This window comes from Heterocephalus glaber, unplaced genomic scaffold (genome assembly GCF_053883595.1).
Source record: "Heterocephalus glaber isolate CG9 unplaced genomic scaffold, H.glaber_assembly_v1.0 deba00001504, whole genome shotgun sequence".
Lineage (NCBI taxonomy): Eukaryota > Metazoa > Chordata > Mammalia > Rodentia > Bathyergidae > Heterocephalus > Heterocephalus glaber.
This window is the reverse complement of record NW_028258324.1, coordinates 35646860-35666235: the sequence shown is the minus strand read 5'-3', so window position 1 is coordinate 35666235 and position 19376 is coordinate 35646860. Positions and strand designations below refer to the sequence as shown.

General features: G+C 36.0%; 2 protein-coding genes and 1 pseudogene across 5 annotated transcripts in view; 1 reads left to right on the top strand and 2 right to left on the bottom strand.

Annotated features, from left to right (window-relative positions):
* The window catches only part of Gfm1 (G elongation factor mitochondrial 1), a 46767-nt gene extending 41459 nt beyond the window's left edge, over positions 1 to 5308 (bottom strand). Inside the window, exons 1-4 of one of the 2 annotated variants that reach the window (XM_004834517.4) lie at positions 5094 to 5308; positions 3878 to 4030; positions 2884 to 3016; positions 1611 to 1815 (exon numbers count right to left, since the gene is read on the bottom strand). In XM_004834517.4, the coding sequence (XP_004834574.1) occupies positions 1611 to 1815; positions 2884 to 3016; positions 3878 to 4030; positions 5094 to 5183 (581 nt within the window). In that variant the 5' untranslated portion in view covers positions 5184 to 5308. Of the gene's footprint in view, positions 1 to 1610; positions 1816 to 2883; positions 3017 to 3877; positions 4031 to 4362 lie in introns of both variants that reach the window. The other variant, XM_087186435.1, reaches the window with a different exon arrangement.
* Positions 5309 to 6387: 1079 nt separating this feature from the next.
* LOC110349328 (transcription and mRNA export factor ENY2 pseudogene) lies at positions 6388 to 6993 on the top strand (annotated as a pseudogene).
* Positions 6994 to 18383: 11390 nt separating this feature from the next.
* Mlf1 (myeloid leukemia factor 1) overlaps positions 18384 to 19376 on the bottom strand; it is a 42241-nt gene continuing 41248 nt past the window's right edge. For all 3 annotated transcript variants that reach the window (XM_004834514.3, XM_004834515.3, XM_021253593.2), the window contains one exon: positions 18384 to 18680. In XM_004834514.3, coding sequence (XP_004834571.1) covers positions 18575 to 18680 — 106 coding nt within the window. In that variant the 3' untranslated portion in view covers positions 18384 to 18574. The remainder of the gene's footprint in view (positions 18681 to 19376) is intronic.

The following is a 19376-nucleotide window of genomic DNA, read 5'->3' as shown; positions in this document are numbered from 1 at the left end:
CAAGAAATTAAAGAACAGTAGAATAGCTGAGCCCAATTCTTATCCTCAGATCAACTGGTAACAAAACTAACTAGAACTATGTGAAGAGAGAGAGCTTTTATATGAAACCTCTTAGAATGGGTTGCAAAGTCAGACATTCATCATCAGCCTCAACGAGATGCAACCACTGAACAGAAACTGCGCCTACCAGCAAGGATTCCCTCTCACTGCAGAAATATGCTCAAGCTGCCAAGACTTTAGACCTCCCTAAGTAACTCTGGACAGAGACCTAAGATTCACTAAGTATTTGAAGGAAACCAATAGCTTGTAGGAGAAATGTGAGTTCAAGAAATAGCACTAATTTCTAGGAAGAGAATCACTGGAAGAAAAGAAGTAAAAATCAAAAATTGAGAATTACCTCTGTTTAAAAAGGGTGTTGCAATAAAAGTGTTTATAGAAATTAACTACAGAACTGCAGTTTTTTTTTTAAAAAAAACAGACAAGCTAAATAACAGGAGAGACAGACTAATTCCAAATTTATGTGCTAGAATATTAACCTCAAGAATTCTCTCATGGCCCTGTGCAAAATGATGCAACAGACATCTGAAAAAGTACGGTAAAAAAGTTAAGTCATGGAGGCCTGATTCAGAAGTTCCAAAGTCTGCTTGATGAGTTTCAAAATGAGAAAACAGATAAATAGGAATGGAGCAAAGAAGGAACCAAAGTAATCAAATAATGTTGAAAGAGAATGTTCTTGGGATTCAGAAAGACTTAGTAGAAAAAGTTCATCTACTGGCAAACACAAGTAAAAAATAAAACCAAAAAGTGAGACTGTTCAATTTTACCAAGAAAATATTACAAATACCCAAAAAAGAAAAACAGGATTTTCACTTTCTCAAACGCATCACTTTCATCAGTTTTAGTTTTCCTGCTGTTTTTGTCATCAGATACATCACTCTTACCCTATCTACTCCCACAAACTTTACAGCCTACATCCAGTAGCTCTGCCCTGTGAACTTCAGCAGGAACTCTACAGCTGCCCTTGCACATCTACAAAAAGTGAACTATGAAGCAACAGCTCACTCTAATTTTTAAAGGGTAGGTGAAATGTACTGTGCAAAATGTAAAATGCTATAAATAACACTGGGTTAGATCTGGTACAGAAAGAAAGAGCTACTATTGTCCTGGCAAATATGTTATCTTCTCAAAGCAAGAAATTTCATTTCTGAGGCCTACTACTTAAGAGCATTAATTAACATCCCTCAAATAAAGGTTAAAATGAAAAAGATCCTCTAGGTTTGTCTAAATAAAATGCCAAATATTTCTAGAATCTGCTCTAGATTACATCTCTAATACAGCAAAACAGTGTAAATTGTGATTGTTTTCTGAAGTCATCTTCAAACTCCCTAGAACTTAAGTCATATTCTCATTATACAGAGAAAGTAGCTGGTGAAATTGCACCATAAACCAAACTACTGAACTCAGCAGCTCCATTTATTAAATTATATAAATAAGCTTTTCAAAGAGGAGAAATTTAAGGATAAAGTTTAATAACACTGAATTAATTATCACTCGGGATATAAGGTTTCCTGTCCAGATCAGCACATCCTCTCTGTTCTGATACTCGGTACCTCATTTGCTGTAGGGCCCTTGCTGGGTTGGAGCCCAGTCGGTCCAATTTGTTAATGAAAGTTAAAAACGGAACATTGTAGCGCTTCATCTGATGATTAACAGTCATGGTCTGGCACTGCACCCCGCCAACGGCACAGAGCACAAGGACTGCACCATCCAACACTCTCAGGGCCCTTTCAACTTCTATTGTGAAGTCCACATGGCCTAAAGGAGACAAAGTAGCATGTGAGGGCTTTAAAAAGCAGTCTGAATTTTTAATACACACACTATTAAGTTTTTGTGGCTCTGCTGATTATATATGTCTTCTAATTAGAATGTAGATTCCTCAGCCCACAGAGTATCATTAACCCACCATCAAGTCCAGGGCCCAAAAAGATCAGTTGTAAAAAGCATTAGGGCATGGGCAACTCTGAAGTCCAATAACATATCTGAAAAGCCAGAAAGAATGGCTGCTATCAAAAAATCAACCAATAACAAATGCTGGCGGGGGTGTGGGGAGAAAGCAACCCTTCTCCATTGTTGGTTAGGAGTGCAGACTGGTGCAACCACTATGGAAATCAGTATGGAGATACCTCAAAGAACTAGGGCTAGAGGTCCCATTTGACCCAGCTATTCTCCTGCTGGGTATCTTCCCAAAAGAATCATACTACAGTGATATATGTGCACCTATGTTTATAGTGGCACAGTTTGTAATAGCTAAAGCTTGGAAACAGCCCAAGTGCCCATCAGTTGGAAACTGGATAAAGAAGATGTGGTTTTTTAATAAAATGGAGTACTACTCAGCCATAAAGAACGAGAAACTAGAGACATTTATAGCTAAAGGGATACATATTGAGGCCATACTCTTAAGTGAAATAAATAGGACACACATGTGTAAATACCGAATAGTTTCTCTAATGTGAGAAACTGAAAGTGTAAATAAGGATTAAGATGATTAAAATAAAAAAAAAATCTGAAAAGAAAGAACCTTCCTACTTCCATTTGTTTTAATTATTTTTCCAGGGAGCCACACAAAGACGAAGTGCTCTAGATCCCATATCCATCTTCTCTAACAGGAATTCAGTATTACCTCTTCATCTGATACTCAAAAATTGGGTCACAGTAGAACAAAAACTAAACTTGCTTTTGCCAAAATAAGTTACAATAGGGCCAGGGATTTAGCTCAGTGGCACCACACCTGCCTTGTAAGCACAAGGTCCTGAGATTGATCCCCGGTACCCCAAAAAAAAAAGATACAAAATTAGTTACAATAAAACCAAGAACCTAACTCACCAGGAGTATCTATAATGTTGATATTAACATCTTTCCACATGGTATAGGTGGCCGCTGACTGAATGGTGATTCCTCTTTGTCTCTCTAGTTCCATGGAATCCATGACAGCGCCAATTCCATCTTTACCTTTCACCTAAACACAAACATAGCAATTCAGATTTCTCTGTCCTTGCATCTCAAGGAATAAAAATGTTCACTGAAATGGAATTAAAACACAGACACTTACACATGTCCAGATAAAACTAATTTTCAAACCATATCACCTCATAAAAAGAGACAGTAACTGATAGGGTTTGCCCTGTCTTAATTACCACCCCTTGTTCACTGCTGTCCTCAGGAAATGTTAAAACAGAGCAATTACCCTGGTGTTGAAGCTAGTCCCACTTTCTCACTCCCTGTTCTTGCCCACCAGCCTCGAGTTAGTCCCTAAGCAAATATTCAGAGAACAGACCTTTTCCAGCTCTGCTTCATGTGGATTGAAGCACGAGTGAGAAGGAGGTAGCCTTTAAATTATATGATTTAACAATGTGCTCTTCAAGCACACACGTATTTTGAAGTGGAGAGTTGTTAGTGATATAGTAATATCTTCAGGAGTTTCAAGGTTTTTTAAAATAATTTTTTCTGACATGCATTTTAACTAATGAGTTCATACTATGTATCATTTAAACCCATTTTTTCACTTAACATTACATTTATCCATCATTAATATCATGTGAAGACTATTTTAGCTATTGCTTAAGGTATGCCATATTGATTTAACATTTCTAAAAGACAATCTGCTCAGGATAGACATAATGATGGCCTCTACATGGATCACTCAAACTATTCCAAACCAACATGAGCCTTCCACCCTGTGCATGTGACTTTGGTTAAAGAACCACTGTTACCATTGTTTTAATCTATCAGGTTTTGTGAAATGTATTCAAGCCTAACTACAAAACAATTAAAATCAAGCTTTAATTAATCTGGAGTCAGCCACTGATGATGGAATCACCTCATGCATCTGTGCAATTCTGCCAGTATAGTAAAGCACTCGTTCAGTTAATGTAGTTTTCCCAGAATCAATGTGAGCTGAGATTCCAATATTTCGGATTTTTTCATTAGGAATTATCCCTGATGAACACCATCGGCAGAACTTCCAATTAACCTGAAAAAAATAAGAGCTCAATTCAATGCACTTTGTATGAGACAACAGGCAATTAAAATATGAATGGTGGCCAAAGAATCTTAATAGACATGAGAAAGGCTGGAAAAGCAGGAGAAATGCTTTAAACTTGCAACTCCTATAATCATAGGAGAGACAACAAAAGAAAACAAGATATGTTCCTTAAAATTAATTAATTAAAATGAAATGGGACAAAAAGCTTTGCCAAATCGTAATTTGAAACTACACACTGAAGGTGATACAATGAGAAAGATCCCAAAAACTGATTTAATAAGAAACACAAGCTTTAGCTTAAATTTTACCATAATTTTTACCTCAATCCCTTACTAACTGTCGTTCACAGCTGGCAAGGGTCTTTGCGGACTTATCTGCTCTATGCAGTGCTGACAGCAGCTCCAAGACAGCCCCTCCCCACGAAGGTTTCAAATGTCTTTTACATAAAAACAATGAAGTATCTTTTTTTTAAACTTTAATGAATGAGAAACCCTGTATTTTACGTAAAGACATAATATAAACCTCTCCCTACAGAACTGCATACCCAAACTGCATTGCTGCCATTTCTGAGAAGAGGCAAAAGAACTTGGAAAAGGTGAATATTACATCAAACAGAATCTGGTTCAAAAATATATCTGATAAGCAACATGACCAAAGAAAAGTACCGTGATCTAAGCACTAAATCAAATAACCCAGGATCGGCTGAGAAAGGGCAGTCAGCCCATTAATAGAAGTCTCAGGTTTGGCCCCGGAGACTCATTTTTCTGCTTGAGCTTCACTCAAGTCACTTCTCTTAAGGTATACCATAAAAAAATCTCAGTATAAATCAAAGGCCCGCCCAACCTCCCCGGCCACTGAGAAGCTGCTCCTGAATAAAGAGCTAGCATGCAGATAACGAGGGACTTTTCAGGACTTTAGCAGGACCGCTGTATTTATAGCTGTCAGCCAAGAGGTCCCCGGGAAAGGAAGGGGCGTCACTGCCAACCAGGCCCCGAGGGGACCCCAAGGTCCAGGAACAGGCCCCTCGATCGGCCTCGCCGGGCACCACTACCTGCTTCCTCTGCCAGCCCAGGGCTGCAGGGATCCGAAAAAGGGGCTGGTAACACAAAGCCACGGCCGCGGCGGCCCCCAGCACTCTCATGGCCAAAACAAAAGCGTAAAGTCCCGAGGCTCGGCTCCTACACAGCACCGGTTCTCAGCGCCAAGTGTTCAAAGTCACGCCGGCTACCAGGGCCGGGAGAACACTTCCGGGGTGAAGGACGCAGAGGCTGAGCGAGGCAGTGAAAGGAAGAGGAACCTCCGGGCCGAAGCGCAGCATCGCCTGTGCACGCGCGCCCTCTACTGCTTTGGAGGATAAAGTGCAGCCGTTTTGCTTGGCTCATCTTTTGCCACCCAGGAAGTTGCTACCTTTGTTCGGGGTGAGGTGTTCCTTCGCGTTTTTAAAATATTACCTGACACTTCTGTAGCCACGCTTGTTTCCTCGTCCTCTGAAGTTACAGTTTCCTCTGCTACGTATTCCACCCCTGTTGTAGTTCCCTCTGTTTGAATAGCCACCTCGGCTAGGAAAAACAGGGCCACGAGGGTATGGATAACCGATTCCACCACTCCCAGCATTATCACCAAGGATATTATTGAATACCCAAGTAAAACGAACTGATACATATTTCTCAAAAAAATTAACAAACCTGTGTATAAAAATGCAGACTCTAAAAATGCTTGTTTTGCCTATCTAGAAATACAAGAAATGTTTTTAACAGAATTGAAGTGAAAAAAATAGTCAAATTATAGTACAGTATTACAAATATTAAAAATAATTGTCCATAGGACATCCTTGGAAGAGAACATGAAAAACATAATAGTAGATAATAATAAAATAATAAAAATAAAATAATAGTAGATAAGCTATTAATTACAATTTTTCTCATTTCTTGTTATTGCTCAAGGTCAGACTAGCTATACATACAACCAGTCCCTGCTGGAGACCACATCCTTGATGCTTCCACTTGGATGTCCTAGAAGCATTCGAATTTGACATGCGCAAACTTGGGCTTATGTTTTCCCGGAGGCCTTAGTCCTGCAGTCTTCATCTCAACAATGGAAACTCCGTTCTTCGAGTTATTCTAGCCAAAGACATCCGGCACTTGGATATCCCTCCAACCACCTACAAGTGTCCCATGCAAAAATATATCCAGAACCTTCCAATGCTCCCCACCTCTCAGTATGACCATTTCCCCACGGAATTATGGTACCAGCTTCTTAACTGATGCCTCTGCTTCTGCTCATTCTGCCTTCTGGTCTATTCTCAACATAGTAACTAGAGTGATGCTTTTAAATCAGACTAGGTTGTCTCTCTGCTGAAAATCATCCAGTGAATTAATTTAATTACTGCTGTCATCTCTGCGTTAGTGTAAATTCAGTGTTTTTCATAACTAAAGACTCTGAAATGGGGAAATGTGTGTTCTAGCTTTCTCTGTGCTTGGGTGCCTGAGCTACTGAATGTCTAAGACCGGGCAGCCGAAGAGTGTGGTTAGCAAGATGAACAAAGATGCGCAGATGAGAGCAGCGATTAACCAAAAGTTAATAGAAACTGGAGAAAGAGAACGCCTCAAAGAGTTGCTGCGAGCTAAATTAACTGAATGTGGCTGGAAGGATCAGTTGAAGGCACACTGTAAAGAGGTAAAGAAAAAGGACTAGAACACATTACTGTTGATCACTTGGTTGCTGAAATCACTCCAAAAGGCAGAGCCCTGGTACCTGTCAGTGTAAAGAAGGAACTCCTACAAAGAATAAGAACATTCCTTGCTCAGCATGCCAGCCTTTAAGGTTGAATTAGATTGTTTTGTTCTGTGGTTTTATTTCTGAAAGTAAAACTTACCATAAATTAGAAATCAGTTTCCCCAAATAAAATCCTTTTTTGTATGATGGTATACAGTTTTCAGTAATGATGTATACATTGTGTTGAGTTTTTCCCCTAAATGTGTTATTTTAATAAATATCTCATGAATAATAATAATAAAAAAATACTCTGAAATGGGTTTCACTCCAACCCATGGAAAAGCCCAAGAGGCCCTGCTGGAGCAGTTTTTCACTTCCTGCTCCTTTTGCCCTACATTGGCCTCCTTGTCGATCTTCACCTTACTAAGTATGGCTCTTTCTTTCACTCTCTTCTCACTTTTCAAGTAGCCTCTACTAGTGAGTTCTCTGACCAGCCCTTTTAAATCAATCAGCCCCTTTATTCTCATTCTGGTTCACTTCATAGTACTTCTCAAATATATTCAAAAATTTTATAAATCTGTTTATTGTCTGATTCTCCCAATAAGGATCTGAAAAACTACAATTTTAGTTACACATTTGGCCCTTAAAACTAGTAGTACTAGTATAATAATTTTATAAGATCAAAATCCCTTTAAAAACACCTGGATTATAATTTTATCTAAGCCCCATTTTATGTTTTGTGTTCTTACATGTTTGGTGTAGTTAGTGATAACTTACTTGATCCCTAACATCAATTTAGGAAATTTAGAATGTGTACATCATGAAACGTTCAGCCTTAGTTTTATGCAAACTAGAATATTTTATTAGCGTTTTATATAATAAAACCTGAAAGGAAGCATATAATTACCTTCAAATATTAACTCACTAGTTTGCTCAGATTCATCTATTTATCAGAAATATTTAAGGGGTTAAGGACATAGCTCAGTGATAAAGCACTTGGCTAACATGAAACCTTGGGTCAATCCACAGAGAGAAAGAGGAGAGGAAAGGCAAGAAGGAAAGAAAGAACTAAAACTTTTCTTTTCTTTTTTGCAGTGCCAGGGATTGAATCAAGGGCTTGTTCGTGCTAGGCAGTGCTCTATCACTGAGCTATACCTCTAGCCCCTACTTTTTAAAACTACAAGTTATAAACCATATATTCATAATCATTACATATTTCAAAGTTTTTAAATTAAATTCATTTCAAGCAAAAGTACCGTAGATATGAATCATTGAGCCAAAGAAATTATCCAGAATTCAATCAAAAAAGAGAAGAGGTGGAAAATATGAAAAGATTGATAGATACAGGGGATGCTGTAGGTCAAAATATTTTTCTCTACCTACATGAAATTCATGTTTGTTCTGTCTTCAGCTTAGTTCTGATATTTAATCCATCCACTATTATACGTTGATTTTTTTTCAGGTATTTTTGTCTATTTGGACTGGATATTTCTGGATTGCACATATAAAAACTAAGCTTTTAATGCCAGTTGTTTTGTTTTCCATTTCTAAAAGTTCTATTTGGTTCTTTTCAACTTTACTTGGTCTTTATGATCTCATTTCCAGCTCAAATTTTCATGTTGTTTGATTTCCTTTAAAATATTGATCAAGTTTTCTATCAGATAATTCTTATATAGGATTATTTCTATATCCATTCTTTGTATGGATTTTTACTCATGTTGTTTGCCTCTTTTATGACTTTTCTTTCAGCAGATTAGTTTCTGGCAGACTTTCTATGATGAAAACCATCTCTGTTCCATAGGAGTTTGCCATATTCCAGTGGCTAAGCCATACTGTCACCAAAGTTCTCTGAAACTGCAAAGAAACTCTGATGTCACTCAAAGGGGACAATGGTCACAAAAGAAGGATCATCTTATTGCTCCTAAGCAGAAATATTCTTGTTCCACATTGAAATGGGAGATATTATCTATATGATTCCAATTCAAGAGGAAGAGTTCCAGAAACACCAGAAAGATTAGAATTTACTATGCCAGCATTGCCACAGTAACAGGTAATGATTGCCGGGTGTATAAGGATGCACCTTTGGTGGATAGAGTTTATAAGACAGAAAATGTAAACAAGATGAAAGTTTTTCACTATCATATCATAGATAGGGTCCATAGAATTGTCAAGAAATAGTTTTATTTGACATTAAGATATTAAAATACAAAGAGTTGTTGAAAACTAGAACATTTAAATTTTAAATTTTTATTACAGTAAAAGACACATTAGCATTAATCCCCCTCAAAACACTCCCTCACTTTGGACAAACCTATTATTCTTGCCACTTTCTGAAGTAGTTCTGTTAAGTTCTCTTTCATGAGTGTCTTTACAGGTGTGATAAAAAATACAGCAAATGCTGTTGCTGAGTACCATCCAACAGAAAGGCAGGGTGATAAAACCATTACAGTGTGTCCTCATCTGCCTTATTCAGTGGTTCTGGCCCAGTATGACTTCTAGTTCTTCCCCAAAATCAAAGTGACCGTGAAAAGTAAATGTTTTGAATCAATTCAGAACACTGAGGCAGCTAGGACAATGTAACTAAAGATTCAGGAAAGAGGTTTTAGAGAACTGCTTTAAGAAAGTGGCAAGAATGGTGGGATAAGTGTGTTTAAAATGAAGGAGAGTATTTTGAGGGGGATTAATGGCAATGTATCATTTACTGTAATAAATTTTTATTTAAATACATACCATATTTTTCAATAATACTGATACAGGAGAAATATAACTCCCAATCTGCTAAATGTCAGATGTGTGGAGAGTCCCCTAAAATTGAAGAATGAATTCCAAAAGACAATGGAGATTAAGAGTGGGAATGATTTGAGACACAGCTTCTGAGAGATAGGAGGAGTCCTGAAAGTGGGTGGCCATCAAGGTACTTGGCAGGGGTAATTTATACAGCAAAGTCATGATGTGGGTACAGCATGGGTCAAACTACAATCAACCTATAGAATTACAAGTATAGCTACTTAGATACTATTGATCTAAGAGGGAAATTGCAGGAGATTGCAATATTGATTATGCCCAAAGCAGGCTGTAAAGCAGTACAGGCTGTAAAGAATTAACCCCACAATTGGCTTTATAGAAGTGAGTCCAGATGAAGCCTACATGCTGAGGTCAGAGTAACTTGCACCCAAATTATGTTCCCACAACTAAAGCCTTCTAACTAGAAGGACAATGTTCTAATTACAACCATATATTTTGTCTATTCTGTTCCTAATTCAAAAATGCTTTGTCTTGTCCTTTACGAGCCTCGTTTAACTTCCATAGAAACCACATGACTGCACATTCTCACAAGTAGTTCTGCCCTTGCCCGTAGCTTGCCCTTGCATGTAGCTTCCCTTTACCCCAATTGATTACCAATAAAAATCAGTGGCTTTGGCCCAGGGATTTAGCTCTGTGGTTTTGCCACCTGCTACGCAAGTGCAAGGACCTGGGTTTGATCCCAGGTACCAAAAAAAAAAAAAAAAAAAAAATCAGTGACTTGGACTGGCCAGCGCCTTTGTCAGTTGCACTGGCACTGGTCATCCTGGCACCCTGCTTTCTGTCTCTCTTAGCTCTTTTAATTTGTTCCTCAGGCCTATATCATACACTGAGTAGGAGACTGGAGCCTACTGCAAAGGTTTCCAGTAATATTTCAGGGTTCCCAATAGGAAATGAGTCACATAGCAAGGGTACATGGAAAGATCAAAGGCATTTTTGGGAAAGGATGGGTCTGGATGCTCTGGTCACCCACTTGGGTGACTGATGTCTATCTGGACTTTACTGGACCAGGTGATACCATTCACAGTACAATCTCAAGTTACTGTTTATCCCTCAGGGAGGCATGTAGGGCTGGTCATTGCATCTTCATTTTGAGGCCTGGCCTTCAACAGATGTGCCTCCTGCCACAGTTCTGGTGTGTTCTCATCTTTTGCATTACTCTCTGAGTGCCTGTCCATTTGACTATTAATTTCTGTCAACCTGGCTGCCTATAATGATACCTCATAACAGCAACTCAGGAGAAAAGAGTATTCCAGTAACTTCGGGAATGTCTGCTTTACTTGAAAGGATGTGAAGAATATATGTAGTTTATGTCTTTGTCCATTTAGAAAGAATTTATGCTATGACAAGAAATTGTGTATGTTAGAGGTGACTCCTGGAACACATGCACAAAAATACAGAAATGTTGGGTTCATTCCCCAGTGCCAAAATAATAATAAGACAAAATTAGAAAAACAAGGCAAATGAGCATTAAACATAAGAAAAAGGTTATACTTCACTTTCCAAGAAAAATACAGAATTAAGACAAAGAGATACTATTTTACCTGTATGAAATCTTTAACAATAAAAGGTGAAAAAAGTCACATCCACTTTCCACTTTGGGAAAAAGATATGAAAAAACTGCCGGTCTTGTGACTATTCAGTGCAATGACTATAAATTGGTGCAATCTTTCTGTAAAACAGTTATATCAAGAAATTTTTTAATATTCATACTCTTTGAATCACTAACTTTTCTCTCAATAACTTATCACCAATAGAGTTATGTATAAAGAATGATCATCACAGTGTTATTTAATATAGCAAACTTTTAAAACAATTTGAATAGCAAATATTTGGAGGTAAATTAAATTATGATGTAGTTATAATTAGATTTTGATAAAAACAATGAAACCAAGACCATGTTTTCAAACATTTATTGTCCTCAAGAATGACTCCAAAATGTGAAGAGAAAATCAGAATATTTTACAGTATTTTGATTTTAAAATTTTATGTATCTATATAAAAGAACTAAAAAGGAATACACAAATCTTTGTTTTTGCTTCTGAAGTGAGATAATGGGAAGTTTCAATATTTTTATGAATCTTTAGTTTTCTTTTTTTTTTTTCTGGTACCGGGGATCGAACTCAGGACCTCGCATTTGCAAGGCAGGCGCAGCACCACTGATCTAAATCCTTAGCCCTAAATCATTAGTTTTCTACAATGGATGTATTCAGAGAGTAAAAGTGATCACTTAAAACAAACAGTTCAAGATTTTGGAAACACTAATTCTAGAAAGAGAGGCAAAATTTGAGTCTGCAGTACTGTTTCTTTTTAAAAGGTGAGTTCTATCTTTGCACCATTATTGTCTGCCCTCCAGAATATCTGCGTTTGCAACACCTTCTTAAGAGAGCTGTTTAACACTGTTAAGCCTATAAGTTTAAACTGTTTGAGACTGTATACAGGTACTATGTAGCATGTTGAGTATATTTCCCCCAAAATAAGACCTAGCTGGAAAATAAGCCCTAGCAGGATCTAGCAGGATGATCTAGCAAATAACCCCCAGTTAAGATCATCAATCAGATGGATACGCTTAGTATGCCCACTGAAACACATGATGGATGTATTAAATTATAATAGTAATATTAATATATAATTAATTTAAATAATATTGTTGGCAATACTTAAAATAAATAGTATAAATTATAATTAAGTATTTCCAAATACCCAAGTGGGCACCTTTGGGCAAAAGGTAAATGCCTATGTAAACACATGAACTTGAAACTCATTGCCAAATGACACAATGCACAAATCACATGTGCACTTTATACCAAACAGATGTGGTTGTGTCTAATATAAATCTTCATAATTCAATACATCATGTGTTGTAACACACATATACTTAATGCACTTGTGTAAAATAAACTTTTCCTGAATTTTGGTGCCTGCAATTTTTTGTTGCTTTTATGTGGACTGTCATTCTTAACTGTCATCATTTTTGTTGTCACCCTTTCCTCCTAAGTCTTCAACTATCATTTGATTTAATGGAATCTTTGTGAAGCCTAGCCTGCATAAGATTGTGATTTGGGTGAATAATTCATGGGATAAAATCACTGACAGCTGTGTTGCCAATGTACTATGAGCAGGCTACATGGACAAGGAGTGCTCATTTAAGGAGAGCTCTAATTGCTGGACATGAGATTGGAGCCAATGGTTCTACAGGAAATGGGGTTGCAAGAAACTCAGGCCAGAATTCAGGGTTTGGAGAGTTATGATTGTATTTGAATAAATGTAGATTTTTGTACATGAATAAATGTAGATTGTTGTACCTGAAAAAAATAAGACATCCCCTGAAAATAAGCTCTATTGCATCTTTTGGAGCAAAAAGTAATGTAATGTAAGACCTGATCTTATTTTCAGGGAAATATGGTAATTAAGATTAATATTTTATTTCTAATCCTTTTATAAGCTAAGAATTATTTCATGAATCAGGTTTTTAAAATATAAAGTGGAAGTTTTCATCTTCACATTCATCAGTCAATTTCACAAAAACGACTTTTATTTTCATTTTTGGAAGACTCTTAATACAAGAGATTTTCCCCCAGAACTATAGTATTTTTTCCCCATTTGTGTATTACTGGATATCTAAAGGTGATGTATCTTTTGTCTATTTAAAGAGTCTAAAAAGTCAATGTATTTTAATCTATGAAATCACTTTCAACATAATTTGTTAATTATAAAAAAATCATCTAGCTTTATAAAAATAGTAATGGCTCTTGCTAATGTTTTAGAAAACAAAGTATAATTAAAATAAAGAACAATAAATATGAATTGGTAGGGGGTAGTCAGAATTCAAATCTTCTAAGGTTCTTGTATTCTTAGGATTCAAGGTATAAATGATTAACTGATTACTACACTAAGAATGCATGTCAATATAGGGTAGCTACTAAAAAAACAGAGCACATGGAAGGTGAATGAAAAAGAAAAGGAAAACTCAATCTAAGGAGAAAAAAGAAAATTATAGGAATCACATAAATTGAGAAATAAATGTAAATATATATAAGTATAATCACAAAAAAATCAACTTTCCAATTAAAAGACAAAAAAGTCAATTCATATTTTTTAAAAAATTCAACTCAATGCTGCTTCCAAAAATCATACCCAAAAAGACATTAAAAGTTGACACTATGGAACAGATATAACAAGAAAATATTAGCCCAAAGAAATCTGATATATCCCTATTATAATAAAATATTTAAGGCAAAAATGATTACTAAAGAGAGACTCTACTGAATAATAGAAGATTTAATTACCATGAAGATGTTTTAATTTAAGGTTATACATAAATAATAAATGGTATGGCAGTGAGTTCTCTGGGTTTTGTTTTTTTTGCATTCTATGTATCTTAGACTGCACTTCTAAATGCGAACAAGTATAGAAGACAGAAAGAAAGAAAGAAAGAAGAGAGAGAAAGGGAAGAGAGAGGGAGGGAGGGAAAGAAAGAGAAGAAAGGAAGAGAGGGAAAGAAAGAGAAGGGAGGAAGGAGAGAGGAGAGGGAGAGACATGAGAGAGAGAGAGAGAGAAGTAAGAAGAAGGAGGGAGGTGAAAAGGTGGGGCAGCAGGGAGGCAAGGAGGACAGCAAACAAAAGAAGTCGTACTTGACTGGAAGAATGAGGAGAACTGTGTCTGGCTAGCAGGAACCAGCAACGCCCCTTCTCTCTGGCAGTAAGGTGCTCTTAGTCTTCTCTGGTCTGTGACAGTTTCTCAGTCTTTTCTTGCATCTTGATCTTGACAGTTTTGAGGCATACTGGTAAGGTATTTTGTAGAATGTTCCCTGTATACATTATATAATATTGGACTTTTCAAAGAATAAGTAATATAAGAGCATTTGTAGAAGAGGCAGTATTTTCTGTTTACATTCTCTTGTTTGTGCTTCAGTCCAGTGATAAAGGAGATATGATTTTGGAGGCTCAAGGATGAATCAAAATTAATACAATTCTGTATCTATCACCTCAGGGACAAGAGTGTCTTTTCATTCCTCTACAATAGAGGAACAATCGAATGGGTGAAGGGTAATTACCTCTTTGCATTGCAAGCATTTCCATTAATGCAACTTAAGGGAAAGTTATCATTTATCACAAATCAAAGAAAATGGCTACTGTTAATACTTGTTTCTGGGATAAAATTGAAGCAGTTTTAGGGAAAAACTTGAGGCAACATTCATGTTAATTTCCAGCAATTTAAACTGGTGTTCAGTGCACACAATTTTAGTAAATTCTAAATAGAAGATAATTTAAATAAAATTTTACTGAAGTGTTACGGCTATTATGAAACATGTTATATTTGATAAATGATGCACACTAGACAAAATACGTGAATGCTAAAAGAGAAAGGAAGAAAATAAATTTATATTTGGTTCAAATGTTAATGGTCAAAATATGATTTCTATAAAAATAATTATGTACCTGTAGCACAATATAATTATTATTAGCAAGCCTTAAGTCTTATTTGAAAACACGTAAATGTGTTACACTATTAGAATTTATCTTTATCAATTTTATGAACAAAACCTCAGTTGCCATGAACTAGCACAAACAATCAACAAGTGGGATCTCTTCTTATTACAAAGCTTCTGCACAGCAAGAGAAACCACCAGCAGTGTGAAGAGACAACCCACAATGTGGGAAAAAATCTTCACCTGCTCTTCCTCAGACAAAGGTCTATTATCTAGAATCTATAAAGAACTTAAAAAGATCAGACCTCCCAAATTTAAAGACCCAATCTGAAAATGAACATCTGAAATGAACAGACATTTCTCACACAAAGAAGTAGAAACAGCAAATAAATATATGAAAAAATGTTCAACATCACTGGTCATTTGAGAGATGCAAATGAAAACAATGCTGAGATTCCACCTCACTCCAGAAAGAATGGCTGCTATCATGAAATCAACCAATAACAAATACTGGCGGGGCTGTGGGGAAAGAGGAACCCTGCTCCACTGCTGGTGAGAATGTAGACTGGTGCAACCACTGTGGAAATCAATATGGAGATACCTCAAAGAACTAGGACTGGAAGTCCCATTTGACCAAGCTATTCCCCTGCTGGGGATCTTCCCCAAAGAATTAAAAGAATCATACCACAGTGATACATGTGCACCCATGTTCATAGCAGCACAGTTTGTAATAGCTAAAACTTGGAAACAGCCCAAATGCCCATCAACTGGAGACTGGATAAAGAAAATGTGGTTTTTTAAATAAAATGGAGTACTACTCAGCCATAAAAAATGAGAAATTAGAGACATTTATAGCTAAATGGATGCACATTGAGGCCATACTCTTAAGTGAAATAGGACACACATGTATAAATACCGAATAGTTTCTCTGGTGTGAGAAACTGAAAGTGTAAATAAGGACTAAAAGGTATAATAGATAATGTGAAATAGGAAGAAAAGTTGCAAAGGGGAAGGGGAATTGGGAAGGGTAGGGGAAAGAAAAGAAGGGAATAGAATTAATATGAGAAAATGAAAAAATGGAAACAGTCTTTGTAAATAGGGAGGGATGAAGGGGTTGAAGGGAGGGCAGGGTAATGGGGAAAAATAAGAACCAAGAGAGATTATGTAAAGTGCAAATTTCCAATGATGAAGGTCATTATATTGTATACCTAAAATGTACCAATTATTAGAATGAATAATCAATAATGGGAAATAGGAAGAAAAGGTCCAAAGGGGTAGGGGTAGTGGGAGGGGCAGGGGAAAGGAAAGAAGGGAAAGGAAAAATGATGAGAAATGGAAAAAATGGAAACAAAGTCTTTGTAAATAGGGAAGGGTGGAAGGGTGAAGGGAGTGGAGGGAATGGGGAAAAAATAAGAACCCAGATGAATCATGTAAAGGTACAAGTTCCCAATGAGAAATGTAAATGTGTTGTATACCTAAAATGTACCAATAAAAGAATTTTTAAAAAAAGAATTTATCTTTATCTTCACGAACAATTTCCCATAGTTTTGCCATTGTAGGGCCTAAGTAGAATCACTGAAAAAATTATATATATATATTTCTGAGGCCACATGCGGGGTACCAACTGATTTTTTGTTGTTGTTGTTTTTTGTTGAGATAGTGTCTCCTTATATAGGCTGGCTTTGAACTCCTGGCAGTCCTCCTGCCTCAGCCTCCCAAGTGCTGGGATTATAGGAGTGAGCCACCAGACCCGGGCACTGTGTGATATTTAATCTGTATATGTCACATATTTTGTAAATGGCCACTAAGAAAGCATCTTGGCATAAGAAGAAATATATATTTCAATTTTTCAAATTGATTAAATTTATTTCAATTTAATTTTCATGATAAATTGTGTGAAAAAAGTATCTAATAATTCTCTGAATGTTATTTGATGTAAAGGAGTTATACAAAATACAATAATTTACCAAAGTATGACTTTGGATTTGAATATAATGATTCAAGTTATCAGTGTTAATTATTTAGACAAAAGGAGAATATAGTATCTATTGATATTTTGCTCTATCAAATAAATTTATGAAAAAGTGTTATTTAAAACTTATACCTTATGAAAACTTCCCAATATAGTATAAAATGTTGCTAGCATACAAATCTATGGATAAGAGGACTATTTTAACTAATACATGTCAATTAATTTCACTTATAAAATGAATTAACACATTTGCATCTTATTTTAGTGACTAATTAAAGGCACAAGGAAAATTATCTGGCACAGAATATAGGAAATTAGAGGAGTTATGACCACAATCACATAATTTTACTTCTAACTTACAATGAAAAATACTTAGAATGACTGCATGATAGTGGATTTTTTTTTTTTTTGGTCTTAAGCAACAGATGTAAGAGTTCGGATTTTTTATTCTTAGAAATTTCTTCCCTAGCCTTTATAAAAATAGATTAATGTGTGAATTTGTGAGTAAAAAAGCTAGGTTGAATTTTTAACTTGTACAACTAAAAGAGGAACAATTGAATTATTAAGCACTTTGTTAAAAAACACACATAACCTAACATATTTTGAGATCATCTATCATTCCAGTCTTCACATTAACAAATGCATTTTTTCTAAATGTCAAAAAAGGGTGAAGCAGAGTTCCTCCAAGGACTCTCCAACTTCAAAATGTTAACCTTGGAGTAAATTAAACTTGTTTGTGGGAAAGAGCAGAAATATGCTACTTTAAGAATTTAAAGAGAAAAGTGAATATAAATTATTTTGAATGTTAAGAATGTAATATAAAACAAAAAAAGAATATAGTGTATAAAGAAGTATAACAAGAAAATTTGTGTACATTAGCAAATTTAAACTTTCTTTAAAAATGAACTATGTGATTATTAACTTTATCAAAATAACTACTAATCTCTTATATAACTACTAGTATTAGCTTTGGTATATTTTTTTAAACTTCAATCTAGTTGGCTATATAACACAGTATAAAATCTGACACAAACTAAACCTTTATGAACATCACTGTAGAATAATTTTTAAATTTTGTTTGTTTGCTTTGTTTTTCCTGAAACAAGGTCTCTGTGCATAGCCTAAGCTGGCCTTGAATTTGTGCTCCCTCTGCCTTGCCTTCTGAAGGGCTTAGGGTGGTAGGTGTGTGCCACGCATTGCAGCTCATATCATTCTTGCACAGTGTTGGTGAAAACTGGATCCATTTTTAAGATTTTACTTTCCCATAACTATAAATGATAGAAACAGCGCTATAATCAGTCTTGATAAGTGTACAAGAATACAGCCAACACTAAAGTAATTTGGAAAGCAAAATCAGGATATGGGCTTTAAAAACTGGTACGGCTTAAAGAGTTTTAAGAATGTTCAACAATTTAATCACATTGAAAATCAAAGTTTTATTCCTAAAGTAGGAAGAATACAAAGCTAGAACTTCCAACAACATTCAGATAACAGAAGAAAGTTGCAAAGTACAGTACTGATTTAACAACAGGAGATTGGTCTTATGTATATAACACCCAGCACCATTACTTTCTCTGTTAAAACAACCCAAACTTATCAAATGCATGACAATTTATTTTTTGTTGATTTTCACAGGTGATCCTTTGACGTTGAGTTTGTCCACAAAAATGTGTGATCTTCTTTTATTTTCAATGGCTGGACTTTGAAGACGTTTCTCCCTGAAAGCCCATATAAGATCATTAGTATCTTTTGTGTGTATGCTGGGGAGGTTGTTGGGGATTGAACCCATGGCCTTTGCACTGAGCCCTTTAGAAAATTATTTTTTGTGGGCCAGGGACTTAGCTCAGTGGTAACGTGCCTGCCTTGCAAGCGCAAGTTTTTGAGTTCAATCCTGGGTACTAAAAAAAAAAAATTTTTAAATTTTGAAACATGTTCTCTCTAAATTGCTAAGTTGCCTAAGCTGGGCTTGAACTTGTGATCCTCCTGCTTCTGCCTCCCAGTGTGCTGAGATTATAAGCATGCATCACTACACCAGGCCTACTATTACTTTTAAAATGGTCATTGGTTTAGAAGTTACTACAAACCAAATGTGCTAACAACTACAACTTAAGGGGAGTTTTATCTTAAAGTAACTTAATAGCTTTGAAAAATATGATGCAGAGTATTTCACTGAACATTTAAGAATGCAACAGCTGTTATATAGATTTGTTTACAGTTGAGACATTGCTGTGCAGTATGATAGCCACTGGCTACATTTATATTAAATTAATTATAACAGAAAACAAGGATTATGGCAAGCTAGAAGCAGCAGCACTCATCAGATGCTCAGAAGATTCTCACAAAGGTCCACAGAAGCCCATCAGATGACATCCAATAGCAGGGCTGTTTAGAATAAGAAGCAAGGCTGCTTCTCC